At 43.7% G+C, this 15,815-nt stretch overlaps 1 protein-coding gene across 1 annotated transcript in view; it reads left to right on the forward strand.

Annotated features, from left to right (window-relative positions):
• LOC121281149 (solute carrier family 22 member 5-like) overlaps positions 1-15,815 on the forward strand; it is an 84,717-nt gene that overhangs the window by 40,533 nt on the left and 28,369 nt on the right. The window contains exons 5-6 of the mRNA XM_041193880.1: positions 806-932; positions 6,048-6,148. Coding sequence (XP_041049814.1) covers positions 806-932; positions 6,048-6,148 — 228 coding nt within the window. The remainder of the gene's footprint in view (positions 1-805; positions 933-6,047; positions 6,149-15,815) is intronic.

Genomic DNA, 15,815 nt, shown 5'->3' on the forward strand with positions numbered 1-15,815 from the left:
ACATGTTATTTCTGAATCCACTCCTGGGACAGAATATTCGGGTCGGCGAGCTGGGGTGGGCCCCACTCGCTGACGCGCAGTGACATCAAGCGTGCATCCCGACATCACCACGCATCATTCTGATCCTCAGTTCGGCACGCAAGCAGCGGAGTCGGCTGTGTGCCTGCCGAACTGTCAAAGCCCTATTAAGGCCATTTAAAAGCTAATTAAAGTAATTAATTGAACTGCCTGTCCAACCTTAAGGTTGGTGGGCAGGCAAAGAGCCCAGGTGGCCTTCGCATTTATCATGAAACCTCATCCACGGGCGGGATGAGGTTTCATGAAGGGTTTATAAATTAAATAAATTTTTTCATTCAGTTCATTGACATGTTCCAGCTCACGTGACACATGAGGGACATATCTTAAAATTTTTTTCTTTATTAAAATTTTTGGAACTTAAACTAATCTCCCTGAGGCAGCTCTGTGCCCCAGGGAGATTTCTGCGCTTTTTTGCGTGCATGCCCTGACTCAGGCAACTGCCCCCTCACCCACCCGCATAGGGAGCACTCAGCATTTCCGGGTGCATGTCATGATGAGTGAGCCTTAATTGGCCCGCCCATGTAAAATGGCGGCACCCAGCCAATCATGGGCAGTCCGCACCTGCTTCCGCCCAACCCCCCCAACGGAGAGAAAATTCTCTCCCTGGAGTTCAATGAAGTTACATGTTAATACCTACCATTAGAGAGTATTTTAATAATAATAGTACCTGATAAGTTATTTTGTGACTTACACTCTCTTTAGTTAAAGCAAAACCTTTTGATTCCAGGTTTATTCCTGAATCTCCACGCTGGCTGCTGATAAAGGGAAGGGTACAGGAGGCTGAAGCAATACTCCGACACATTGCGAAGAAAAATGGTATCACTCCACCAGAGGTGCTCCTCAGTGATCTTGAGGTACTGGAAAATGACAGCATCATGACAGCTACCAGGACACTGGGCACTAACCTGCATAATACATTGCATAAGGGAATGCACCAGCTGAACCTAGAGGGAATAGAATCCTTTTCATTATGTTACATTTCACAATTGATGTGCAGCATCTGCAAACCTACATGCGTGCAGTTAATGGCACCTTGACCATTCGGCTGCCTGCAATCCTTGCAAAGCCATGTTCTCATTCCACCTGCTTATCTGTGGCAGAGAAAGTGAAACAAAGGCATACCGTAGAATATGGAGCCTCAGTGATCTCTTTTATGCAATAGTGGACAGCAGACTGGGTGATGTTACAAATATTGCCCGCCACAGCTATGAACAGCCAGATATATAAAGTTTCAGGTTCATGGTTATCATAGCCATAATACCATCTTCACCCATTATGAAGTTGCAGTTATGGCTAGAAAAAGTGACAGATTTGAGTGAGAACATCCTGATCCAAGCACAGACATGCAACGCACTGACCCTTGCTGATGTTCAGGTAGATGACTTGCTCCTTTAACACCTCCGGAGATAAATAGCTTCCTAGCGAGAGCCATTGTCTCTCTCCTCCTCCTCCTCCCTCTTCTAGCTGCTTGTCTAGCTCTGTGTTGCCTTTTGTTTAGTCTTCCAGCCATGCTGTAGTCCATGTAGACAATATGTTACCTATGTATGGGAGCAAGTAGTTTATGTAGAATCTTTGTAGTCAGGGCAACCTGGGAGGGTTGCCTTATGAGGAAAGGTTGGACAGGCTAGGCTTGTGTCCACTGGAGTTTAGAAGAGCATGAGGTGACTTGATTGAGACATATAACATCCTGAGGTTGTTGACAGAGAGGATGTGGAGAGGATGTTACATCTTGTAGGAGAATCTAGAAATAGGGATCACTGTTTAAAAATAAGGGGTTGTCCATTTAAGACAGAGATGAAGAGAAGTTATTTCTCTCAGAGCTATTTAAGTCTTTGGAACTCTCTTTCTCAAAAGGCAATGGAAGCAGAGTCTTTGAATATTTTGAAGGCAGAGGTAGATAGATTCTTGATAAGCAAGGGGGTGAAAGGTTATCGGGGGTAGGTGAGAATGTGGAGTCAAGGTTACAATCAAATCAGCAATGATCTTATTGACTGACTGGCAGAGCAGGCTCAAGGGGCTGAGTGGCCTATCCTGCTTCTAACTCGTATGTTCGGATATAAGACAAAAGCATGCCACATCACTCCCTGTAGACTATTGGTGAAGTACGAGAGTCACAATGCATGACAAAAACATAAAGCACGTGGAAACATGGGAATCATATCAATTAGTTTGCATGGATTTATTCAAAGATCAGTTTTGCTTTACTGACCTTAGAAAATTCTTTGGAGACAAGTGAAAGATGGATTTCAAAAGACATTGTTCAGGTATTAGCTGTTATGTAAGGGGATCATGGCAAAAAATAGCACAGGGACCAGGATTTCTAGGATGGCGAGGTTTCCCTCACCGTTATCCGAAGAGTTAGCAAAGAATACATCCCCGCCGATATCTTCTACTCCACGGCTATTTAATGCTTCAACAAGCATTAATTGGCTGGAAGCGAGACTTCCGCCACTCACTTGGGAGGAAGCCCACTTCAGAGAGCGGCTGATCAATCAGCGCCAGAAGCTGCAGTGGACAGGAACAAGCAGTCCCCAGAGCCTCAGTCTTGGGAGTCTAGGTCCAAGTAAGTTTTGGGGGTCTCAAGGCAGGGTGGCGAGGTGTGCCCCCAGTGGGGTGGGGTGTTGGTGCAGTGGCCAGTGGAGGAGGGAGGACCTACTGGGCTCAGTGCTTTGGCGGGAGGGGGGCAGTGTGCCTGAAGGGAAAATGAGGCTTCTGATGATGGCATCTCCCCCCATCACACCCAAGGCTTCAACCGGGTTACTTTTTGGACTTCCTCTGGCCCCTGAACTCCTCCTGCCAGCCTGAAAATTGAAGCTGGGGAGGAAACAGCCCTTAAGAGGTCAATAATTGGCCACTTAAGGGCCTTAATTGGGGCAAGGGCAGGTGGCCGGCATAGGCCTTGACCATCCCAGCATAAAATTACAGAGAGGTAGGGGTAGGCAGCAGATTGGTGGGAAGGCCATCCGAGAACTTTTATGGTCAACCGCAGCCTATAAACCTGCTGGTGGGGGAATGTAAAATTCTGCCCATGGAATTAAAAGGAATTTGATGGACATTGATTAGGAAGTGGTTGAAAGACAGAAGAAAACAGCCAGAATGAAAGATATTAGAAAGACATAGTGCTTGGTATACTATAAGTTACTGTGTTGGAGCCACTGCTATTTATTATGACCCTGAAATTCTGTGAGGGCTCTCTTTTTCTCCCATATTATAACTTCAGAATAGAAGTGCAACCTGCCGAGGAATAGGACATATTGTTAAAAATTTGTTATGGCAGGAGATTAGGAAAATTTCTGTTCCATTCTGGGACCTGTAGATATGTAAATGATGGGGATAGTGGAATTTGGGGAACAATATTGTCATTTGTGGAAGATAACAAGCTGGCAGAAATAAAAATGAAACAAATGAGGAGATGTTCAATGGGGTAGAGCAGTGTTAATGCTCAGAAACAGACATCATTAAAGGTGGCAGCATGAATAGAGAAGGCCATGAAAATACAAATAGAATCCTTGGTCTTCTAACCAGAGACATTGAATACAAGAGCAAGGGAATAATGTTGTACAAGATTTCAGTTAGGCTGTGAGTGAAATATCGTGTGGAGTTTTGGTCATCCTATTATAGAGAGGGTATCAACACAATGAGCAAAATGGAGCATTTATTCACTCCTGTATACAAACAGAGGTGAGGGGTTTTATGAATTTGGCTTAACCGTGGATATCTTGTGTTTAGTGGCTTAGTCACTCCCTTAAGCAGTCTGCTCCTCTTTGTTATGGGACTCAACTCACAGTGCCATGTATATTTTTATTAAATATTGTATTCCAGGAATGAAACAAGAAAGTTCATTGCAATCCAGGCTGGATCCCTATAAGTTGTGCATGTGTACTTCTCAAATCTTGCTGAAACTGGGCTGAATATTAGACTAATTCAGAGTTTGATTTGAAACATAAGATGTGCAATTTTAGCTGTTTGCATTAGTGTACAACAGGATTATCAGATTAACTGTCAATTATAAATTTCTCATGATTTTTCTTTACATTGAAGTTATCAGACAGGAATATTGAGGCTAACGTATAATGGGTGACCAACTCAATAACACACATTTTACACTATTGCCAGAAATTAAAAAGTTATTCCCAAATTGATTTATTCAACAATAGATAAAACATTAAGAACAATGAGCAGGATGGGAATAACTTGATATAAGTAGTCCTATTAGAAAATGCAGGAGATTGGGAGGAGGTGAGTTGCTCTTGCAGAGAGCTGGCAGGAAAACAATGGTTTAAATGGCCTCATTCTGTGCTGTAACTATTTTGGAGCTGCATCGCTGCCTGTAAACACTGGGAGCAGGATAGTGGCTTCTTCTGCAGCCCCTTACGCCTTGGACTACCTGCAGGCCCTGTGCCCTTGTTCCTGCGCCTCTCCTTCCACAGGTCCTTCACCTGGAAGCTGCATTGGCCTCCTCTCCCTTCTGCCCCTCTCTTGCTCCTCAGAGAAGGTGCCCCCAGCAGAGAATACAATCCCCATTACCAGGCTTTGAGAAGGATGTCTGATACCTGGAAGGGTACATGCAGTCAAAATCATCCGGGAGCCTTGGAGACACCAGGGAGTCCTGAAGTGAAGCCTCGAAATGCTAAGATTGAAGCTCAGAACTGAGATGAAGCTGTCAAATTCAAATAAGCAACCGGCAGCAAACTATCTCCTAAACTCTTCCATACTCACAATGACAATGCTGCTGACCCTTTTTATCCCGCACTTGGATGAGCTTTTGCAAAATATGGGCTGCCCGCCTGCCAGTTTTGTGTGTGCGACAAGTGTGAAATCGCACAGGCAACGTAAAATATGGATCAATTGGCTTTAAAATGGCCTTAAGTAGCCTTTTAATTGATGGCGGCCACAGCTCCGATAGCCATGTGCGCCCGCCAACCTGAAGATTCTGCGCATGTGGAATGACATTGAGACGCTCGCCCAACGTCTTCTCGTGCTATTTTACGCCCGATTGGGTCAGGCCGCCCGTGAGGCGTAAAATTCTGCTCATGTGCTTCAGTATTGGACCTGGTGTAATGTTTATGCACATAGCCAATGGGGCAGCTACTTATAGATTTGAAAAAAACTAAAAGACAAGTGAATGTAATCTTGTATTTATCTCAACATCTTTAATTCATTTAAACCATGGTGAAAAAGTGAAAAGTCTGGTGGAGTTTTTCAGTTTATTTGATGTCTGGAACAGTCCACATCATACACTATGCTGCCACTGCAAATCAGCAGCTTCAGTATCTTTCTTGCAACATTCATTTGCACTGTGCCCTTCTCCCAAGTTTATTAAAACTAGGATTTTAAAAATAATAACGTTCCATGCTATTGCCATGGAGTTGCTCTCATTGCACTCCTGTCTCTTTAACAGTTCTGACTAATTATCTGAGAAAATATCTCACGATAATATGGCAGTTTAAACAAATGTAAATCATGCCTGAATTATTTTTCATGCCAGTGAGGAAGAATTTATTGTGCTCAAAGTATACAAAATATTAATTCCTGCCCCCTACTCTCCACATATTCAGTTCTGAAGGAGATTGCAGGAAGTTATAATATACAACTTCATTACAACTCCTACTTAAAGATTTGTAGATATTATGGAGTAACTCTAACCCACAAAAGCATTTTACCTATCCAAGCACAAACTAAGTGACAGTATTCTTCTTTGAAGCCAATATCATGAACTGTGACATGTCACTGCATCAATAAAATGGATGTTTTATTATGTTTATACTGAGCCCCACTTTTATCTATAGGTGTTGCAGGGTCAACACAAGTGGTGACAGGGGCAGAGGGCTGGAAATGCGAAAGTTTAGACTGCACTGTTTGCAAATAAGTTTTCTGATTAATCCATGCCCAATATACACTCAATAATATTGTTGTTACAAATAATAATAATCCATGATAACACTGACTCCTCTCTGTTTTCCTTCCAGCTTGAAGATATCAAGGCTAAAAGTAAACAACCTAATGCAATTATTCACTTGTTTAAAACTGGTAATATCCGAACTGTCACAATCATTAATTTTGTAGTTTGGTGAGTATTTCGTCGAAAAACAGGTTAGTACAGAAGAGAAGGCCATTCAGCCCATCAGATGATTATTTACAAGACAATCCAGTTAGTCCCACTCTCCTGCTCTTACCCCTACCCCCCACCCTTGCAAGTTTTCCCCCTTCAAGTATTCATCAAATTCTTTTTTGAAAGTTACTAGTTAATTTGTATCCACCATTCTACCAGGCAGTGCATTCCAAATTCTTACCACTCATTGCATGAAAAAGCTTTTACCCAGAACATCACAGATTATTTAGCCAATCATTTTAAATCTGTGCCTCCTGGTTATTGACACTTCAGATGTTGGAAACATATATGTTTTACTTATTCTGTCTAAACCCGTCATGATTTTAATAACCTGAATCAAATCTCCTCTTAACCTTCTTTGCTCAAAGAAGAATAGTGCCAACTTCTCCACTTTATCCATTAACTGTAAATCCCTCAACCCCGGAAATATTCAAGTAAGTCTTTTTTGTATCCTGCCCAAAGCCTTAACTGAACTACAGCATTGGGGTCCCACTTCTGCATCTCCCAACAATCTGGATCGAGCAGTGAGCAGGTGAGTGCGATCACGACCTACATCCGACTATTGAATCTTCATCATTTAATGCGACTCTGCCGAGGAATAGAATGGAACCTTTTACAACTGGCTATAAAGGCTACAGAGAAATTTTGGCCTGAACCTTGTGCTTCTCAGGCGTGTGCATTCAGCGGGCCTGGAAGCAGACGCGATATGTGCCTCCGGCCACAATCACCCACCACCCACCCCCCTCCCCCCCAAACTGCAATTTCATGTTGGCTGGCCAATTAACTGGCAGCCAGCATGAAACGCGCATTGAGAAAGACTCAGCGCTGCCGGGAGGTGTGGGAAGAGGGCGGGCACCGAGAAAAGTAGGGGTGCGGGTGGGCGCTCCCTGAAGGCTGAGAGCTGCTGTGGGGAGCTGCAGTACTGTAAAAATGAAATGAGGTTAATAAACTGATGCAAACTGTCAAAACTGCAAATTCAAGCACCTGACAGCAGACTACATAACACCTCATCCCTCAAACGTTGTCTTTTATTTTGTTTAACTCCAGACATTTCAACCCGCCCTGTATGGAGTTTGTAGTGAAAACGTGAAGGCCACCTGGTTGATTGGCCCGTCTGTCAACCATAAAAGTGGACAGGCCATGTAAAGTTGCTAACAATTAGCTCTGTAATGGGTTTAATTGCCCGCTTAATTGTTGGCAGCAGTGCTTCTGACTCCTGCATTTGCCCGCCAACTACAATGTTGCACGTGAATGTGGTGATGTCAGAACACGCGCCTGACGTCTTCTCATGAGATTCCACGTGGTTCTGGGTCAGGAGCGTGCCCGCACATTCAACATAAAATTCTGGCCTTTCTTTCCAATAGTCATGAAGAACAAGCCTGCCTTGCAAACTAAGCAGGTATGGTTGGAAGTGGCTGAGGAGGTGAGCAGCAGGAGTATGGTCCTCAACCGGTTCAATTACATCATCGGGTAGGAAAGGTGAGTGGCATGCCAAATTCAAGTGCCAAACACCCTGGTCACCCAGCTTTATCCTTCACAGCACTCCTCAGACTAATACAACTTGCAGACCCATCCATTACTCTATCTCAAGGCACTTCCTCGCATTAACAGCCACCACTGAGGCTCACCTTCATCTGGCTGCATTCTCATGTCACCCACCTCAAATGTTGTCATTCCACCTTCTCAAAACATTCCATTCCTCACACTCATGTGTCTTCTTCCTTCTTTCATTGCAGAATAGAGTGTTGAACACCAGGGGGAGACTGAGAACTGTTGGTGGCCCCCCAGTCACTGCCATTCTGGCCACTGCAGAGGATGATACACTGAAAATAGCCAGAGTTTTGGAATGCATGGCAAATGGCGATGGAAAAATGGGGTTTCCCAGCCACCTGGCGAAAGAATTAGATATCACACAGCTACATGGCACTCTGATGTCAGCAGTCACTGAAATATGATGATCTGCACAATGTTGAAATCAATGCTAATTTCTGTCTTTCATCTTCCACAGGTCCTTCAAGCATCACTCAAGAGCTGGTGCCAGACAAGGAGAAAGACTCCTCAGAAGATGTTGCACACTCTGAGGAAGCACAATCACATGACTCAGGTGTATCCCCCACCAAATCAGATGCATATAAATAGTTGGGTTGTTACATAGTGAGACACACATCACAGGTGGGCACGAGTAGGTGACAGGGATAGCAGTGGAAATTCCTACTTGAAGGGTGCAGGATCCCCCAAACTCTGCTCAGTTGAGGCAGATGCTGAACCTCAGAGATCATTGAAGAGGCGGACATATGTCTCTGAGTCAGAACGTTGTAGATTCAAGTGCCACAAAAATTACACAAACCTTTAAGCTGACACTATTGTGAAATAGTGAAGATGTGGTACACAGTCAGCTCCTTCATCTTTTGGAACAGACATAAAACTGGCCTCTCAGTTGGATATAAAAGATCTCATGGCTCTATTTTGAATTAGACCAGCGGAGATATTCTGGTTCCTTGGCCAATATTTATCCCTCAGTCAACATCACAAAAGCAGATTATCTGGCAATTAACACTTTACTGTTTGTAGGAGCTTGCTGTGTGCTAATTGGCTGACCCCTTTCCTACATTACAACTGTGATTACACTTCAAAACATTTAGTTAGCTGTAAAGTTATTTGAGAAATCCTGAACTTAATGGAGTATATAATCTATAAAGCTGCAAATATTTTTTTCATATTCTGGAACAATATCAGAAAATGTGCAAGGTTCTGCCAGCATTTGCAAAGGCAGTATGCACACTTTTTATTATTTGTTCATAGGATGTGGGGATGACTGGCTAGGCCAGCAATTATTGCCTCTCCATTGTTGCCCTTAAAAGGTGGTGGTGAGCCTCCTTCTTGAACTGCTGCAGTCCATGTGGTGTAGGTACACCCACAGTGCTGTTAGGAAGAGAGTTCCAGGATTTTGACTCAGCGACAGTGAAGGAACGGCGATATATTTCCAAGTCAGGATAGTGTGTAACATGGAGGGAAACTTACAGATGGTAGCGTTCCCATACATCTGCCTCTGTCTTTCTAGGCGGTACAGGTTGTGAGTTTGGAAGATGCTGTAGAAGGAGTTTTAATGAGTTGCTGCAGTGTGTCTTGTAGATGATACACACTGCTGCCACTGTGCATTGGTGGTGGAGAGACTGAATGTTGAAAATGGTGGATGGGGTGTCAATCAATCCTGCTGCTTTGTCCTTGACGTGTGGAGATTTTTCAGTTTTGTTGGAGCTGCACTTATCCAGGCAAGCAGAGCACACTCTTGACTTGTGTCTTGTGGGTGGTGGACAGGATGGTGAACAGGCTTTGTGGAGTCAGAAGGTGAGTTACTTGCCTCTTGGAGAGACATGTAACTTAGAGAGAGATTGGAGGAGTCCATCACCACACAGAGGCACAGATGCCTCCTTCCATGGAACGAATGAGCACCTGCATGAAGCATTAAAAGTGGCTGGCAATCAAATATCTATTCGTTCTCAACAACATCCTCCATCCTCAATCCATCAGCCTAAATGGAATGGTGGAAAGGATCCCATTGGCCATTCAATGCCTCATTGAAGTGCAGAAAAATGCTCTTCAGCTCTTGCTTGCAGGGAGGTGCTGGTGGGCCATGAGAGGGCAAATGGAGTGCACATTCGTTTCATGTTCTCTTCCCTAATCTCCCTCTCATTCAGATCCTCACATGCTGCCTCCTGATGGCTGACTCTACCCCTGCAGGTTGGGCAGTCATTGGTAGAGCCCTCATGGGCTCAAAAACCCAGAGGACATTGACCGCTGAGCAGTCAGAGCAGATATGGATATCTTGCTTCTTGCTCTACTGAAACCAAAAGTAAGGGCAAGTAATACAAACATATGAATTAGCAGCAGCAGAAGGCCACTCAGCCTTTCGAGCCTGCTCTGCCATTCAATAAGATCATGACTGCTCTGATTGTAACCTCAACTCCTGCCTACCCCAATAACCTTTCACCTCCTTGCTTGTCAAGAATCTACCTAGCTATGCCTTAAAAATATTCTAAGATTCTGCTTCTACTGCCTTTTGAGGAAGAGAGTATCTTAAGGCCCTCTGAGAGAAGAAAAATCTTCTCATCCCTGTCTTAAATGATCGACCCCATTTTGTAAAAACAGTGACCCCTAGTTCTAGATTCTCCCACAAGAGGAAATATCCTTTCCACACCCATCCTGTCAAGACCCATCAAGATCTTATTTGTTTCACTCAAGTCACCTCTTTCTTTTCCATGCTCTAGCAGAAAGAAGCCTAGCCTTGGTACCAAGCCTTGGTATTCTTGTGAATGTCCTGGTGAGTGCAAGATGTAAAGCTTTTGCATGTGTCTTTTTGTCAGTGAAATACAATATCTGTACTACCAAATGACTACAGTGAACACCCTTTAACTTCATTTTCATATTAGGAGGAATCTGGGTGCCCTAGTGCATGAATTGCGATACAAGTTCCAACCTTTCCTTATAAGACAACCCTCCAATTCCAGGTATTAGTCTAGTAACCTTCTCTGGACTGCTTCCAATGCATTTACATCCTTCCTTAAATAAGCAGACCAATACTGTACACAGTACTCCAGATTTTGTCTCACCAATGCCCTGTATAACTGAAGCATACCCTCCTTACTTTTCTATTCAACTCCCCTTCCAGTAAACAATAATATTCTAGTTTTCCTAACTACTTGCTGTACCTGCATACTAACCTGTCGCAATTCATGCACTAGGACACCCAGATTCCTCCTAATGGGAAAATGAAGAAAAAGAATGTTCACTCTAGTCATTTGGTAGTACAGATCTTGTATATCACTGAAAAAAGGACACATGTCAAAGCTTTACATCTTGCACTCATCCGGACATTCACAAGAATACCTAATGTAAAGGGAGCAACAATTTATACTTCATGAGAAGAGAGTGCTGATTGGTTGGTAAGTGGACACTGATTGGTAGAGGCATTGCCATGGAGAATGCACCAGTTAACCTATGATTGACAGTTAAATGCCAAGCTTTGTTTAAATTCAAACCAGGCAGGTTGACCCTGATTAGTCACAGCATTGCTTTGGGGAATGAACCAGAGAATGGCTGTTGATTATTTTGTTCAGGTGGAACAGGCACAATGTATGCGCATGTTCTTTCTGTCTGCAAAGAACAAGGCTCTATGTATTAATATTTGTATCTTCCAGCATGCATAAGTGTGCCACACTGTGAGTCCGACTGAAAATTAGTTGTCAGCGTAATTCTTAGCACACTCAGGATCATTTACCAAATGTTGTCCAATTAGCGAATCACATCTAATGTTAGACACTGTATTTTGAGGTTTTTGAGCATGTGCTGATTGGGTACAGTCAGTACCTTATCTGTTGAGAACAGCCAAAGGGACATGCTGTTTGCTAGGATCCATCAGTCTTTGGGACGTACAATCTACATATTTAGCATCACACTGGCACTGAAATTCATATATCACATTATTCATTTGTTTGATAGGCAGAACATCTTTTTGGTTTGATGGTAGAATCCTGTTACTGGCAAACATCACTCATGTTGCTACTGCATAGTAGCAGCACCAAACAGCTAGCTTCACCTGTTGCTCACATTCCTAATACTGTGGAAGATACCCTTCCACAGTAATCTGAGGTAGGCTGGGCACTTTTCAGGACCAAAAGTGGCAGCCTTAGCCTCATTCATGTGTTTGTGCGATATACAGCAAGGAATGATCTGATCGGGGTAGCCATTACCTTGCAGGATGGCTTAGATATGCCCTATTTCATAATCAAGCTTGCACGGTGAGGAAACGGCTTGGGCCCTATTTACGACATTGCCAATAAGGTCAATTTTATAGCATGTGGTCCTGAATTTAAACTGAGCTTGGCAGTTAACTTTCCATATTCAGTTAACTGGTGGCAATCCTCTTGGCAACGCCTCTATCAATCAGAGTCTACTTGCCAACCAATTAGCACTCTTCTCACAAAGTATAAATTATAGTTCCCTTTACATCAGGTATACTTGCGAATGTCCTGATGAATGCATGATGAAAGTCTTCAACGTGTCCCTTTTCAGCAATACCCAATGTTCAATCTCATAAGGGAAGTCACTTGTACATTTAACATTTTGTAAAAGGTCATTTTTGTTGACAATGTTTATGCTCCTGAAACTTTAAGCTCCATTGTCCAATCATCCTTTGTTGCCTACCAAATGGTCTTCAGCCTTGAGGAAAATGTATGAAAAAAGTAGGAAGAAGTAATGGGTGTCAGTAAAAGGGATAGATTTTTGACTGTTGGATTGCTTTGTACTGGGGATTTGGGGTGGGTGCAGAGGGTTTTGCATTGGTGGTCAGATGGCTGCACTGCCTTAGATCAGCTGAAACGTGCCTGATGAGCCTGCCCTATGCATCCCTGTCAGCTAAGTTTGCAGTTCTAGGTACCCAGCTGGCTAGATCAGGTTTGATCCTCCTGCTATTCCCATGGCTCATCCTGTTCCTCCTCTCCCTCAGAAGATGCAATGCAGTCATCACCTTCCTCCTCCAGCAGCTCCAGTCCTTGTTCCTGCCCTGGATTATGAAAGGTGCAGCAGACCACTATCAGCACATTAGGGCAGCTTCTATTTCTTATGTACTTGTATTCCCATTCTGGGTTCCTCATCCCGGAGCTGTCCTTGTAAATCTTTTCTGCACCCTCCCCAGTGGCTTCACAATCTTCTTAAATGTGGAGCCCAGAATTGGACACAATACTCCAGTTGAGACCGAAACATAGTTTTATGCAGGTTCACCATAATTTTGCTTTTGTGATCTATGCCTCTTTTTATAAATCCCAGATCCCATATGTCTTATTTACCACTTTCTCACCCTGCCTTGCCACCCTCAACAGTTCATGTATATACACTCCCCAGGTCCCTCTGCTTTTTAAAAAATTTTATCTTGAACATTATCTTACCTCCCCTCATCCTTCTGACATACGAACATGCGAGTTAGGAGCAAGAATAGGCCACTCGGCTCCTCAAGCCTGCTCTGCCATTCAATAAGATCATGACTTATCTGATTGTAACCTCAACCCCACATTCCTGCCTATCCATAATAACCTTTCAATCTCTTATTAATCAAGAATCTATCTAGCTGATGATTGGTAACTTGCCTCTGATTGGTAGAGGTGTTGCTATGGAGAATGCACCAGGGATCACCACTGCTGCACCGTGAATTCACCATTACTGTTACATTCTCCATGGCAGCACCTCTACTAGTCAGAGTCCATTTGCCAACCAACCAGCACTCTCTTCTCATGCAGTATAAATTGCTGTTTTCCCCATAAATTGGTATTCTTGCAACGTGTCCTGATGAGTGCAAGATGAAAAGCTTTGACATGTCTCTTTTTTCAGCAATATTCAAGATGTTAATAGCAGATCTGTCTGTCCCACAAGGGTTCAATGTTACAATTACCACAATTCAGTTAAATGCGGAAAGTGACAAGTTCTAACCTACTTCCCAACACACCTGCATTTTTGATGTTTTAACCTTCCACAAGCACCAAAGTCTGCCAAAACTGCCAGATTAAAACTTCCCCCATACCTTCATTTATAAAGCCCAGAACCTAATTTCTTTAATTAAATGCTTTATTAATCGTTCCTGACACCTTCAAAGATTTGTGCAAAAACGCCCCCAGGCCTCTCTGTTCTTCCACCCCCACCCCCTTTTAAAATTGTATCATTTAGCTTGTATTATCTCCCTTCATTCCTCCTACTAAAATGTATCACACACTTTTCAGAAGTGTGTTGAAAAACTGTCCACTTGCCTGGATGAGTGCAGCTCCAAAACTCTCAAGAAGCTTGGTACCATCCAGGACAAAACAGTCCGCTTGATTGACACACCATCCACCACCTCAAACATTTTCTTATTCCACCACCGATGCACAGTAGCAGTAGTGTGTACCATCTACAAGATGTACTGCAGCAACTCACCAAGGCTCCTTCGACAGCACCTTCCAAGCCCGTGATGTCTACCAACTGGAAGGGCAAGGACAGTAGGTGCATGAGAGTGCCCACCACCTGCAAGTCCTTCTCCAAACCGCACACTATCCTGACTTGGAACTATAACGCTGTTCCTTCACTGTTGCTGCATCAAACTTTGAGGGGGATTGGCATAGTGGTAATGTCACTGGACTAGTAATCCAATAAGCCCAGTAATTGATCTGGAGGAATGGGTTCAAATCCCATCACAGCAGCTGGTGGAATTTGAATTCAGTTAATAAATCTGGAATATAAAGTTAGTCTCAGTAATGGTGACCATGAAAACTACCGTCAATTGTTGCAAAAATCCATCTAGTTCACTAATGCCCTTTAGGGAAGGAAATCTGCCACCCTTACCTGGTCTGGCCTACTTGAGACTTCACACCCACAGCAATGTGGCTGACTCCTAACTGCCCTCTAAAATGGCCTAGCAAGCCATTCAGTTCAAGGGCAATTAGAGATAGGCAATAAATTGCTGGCCTAGCCAGTGATGGCCATCTCCCATGAAAATAATAAAACAACTTGATACAGTATCCAAGGTTCACTGCAGTTTGGCTGGCAGTTCCCCCCAGCCTTGTCCCCATGGGGTCTCCTGACGAGGAGGAAGGGGCTCCCTATGGGATCATTCAGTGGGCTGTCAGAGTGCACATTCCTGTGGTGATCCATTGAGATATGGTAGCATATAGGGTATGGTGTATATGTTACCAGACTAGTAACCAGGGAAGCCTGGATTAATGATCCAGGTACGTAAGTTCAAACCCTACCATAGCAGTGGACCTGCATGAGAAAGGCAGCAGCAGCAGGAGATAAAAACCGGCGGCAGAGAGCCTCTTCAACCTGTTTCTACCTGTCAGAGCTGAAGTGTGATGTCCCAGGAAAACAGGTCGGTGATTGGTGGGTATCTCTTCCGTGACTCTTTCGATTGGCCAAGTGGCTTAAATCAGGAGATATTATTACAGCTGAAGAATACAGTTAAAGAATTCACTTTTAAAATATTTAACATCCAAATGAATTAATTACATAGAATAAATTACATAGAATTAATTACATAGCTGGGCAGGTGAAGTGTTGCAGTTGTAGTATGTGGGAGCTGGTGGATGCGGGTGCAACCATGGTGACCACATCTGCAGCAAGTGTTGACTGCTCGAGGAACTTTGGCTCAGAGTTTATGAGCTGGAGTCCGAGCCACAGATAGTGCAACACATCAGGAAGGTGGAGAGTTACCTTGGACACTCTGTTTCAGACGCCTTAGATTAATTACATCAAATTTGGACTATGGTCAGGGACAGGAGGCTGTGACTGCGAGCAAGGCAGGTATGGGATCCAGAATTTAGCTTTGGAGGAGCCTTAGCCAGTGCCCTTGTCCAATAGGTACAAGGCTTTTGCTCCCAGTGTGAACAAGGACACAGACTGTAGGGAGGATGAGTGAACTGACCACAGCATCATGGTACAGAACCCCATTCAAGTGGGGGGAGAAAAGAGAAATGTAGTAGTAATAGGGGATAGTATAGTTAGGGGAATAGATACTGTTCTCTGTAGCAAAAACAGAGGGTCCTGCAGGCTGTCTACCTGGTGCCAAGGTTAAGGACATCTCTTCTGGGCTGAAGAGGAACTT

The sequence above is a fragment of the Carcharodon carcharias genome, chromosome 8 (assembly GCF_017639515.1).
Source record: "Carcharodon carcharias isolate sCarCar2 chromosome 8, sCarCar2.pri, whole genome shotgun sequence".
NCBI classification, from domain to species: Eukaryota; Metazoa; Chordata; class Chondrichthyes; order Lamniformes; family Lamnidae; genus Carcharodon; species Carcharodon carcharias.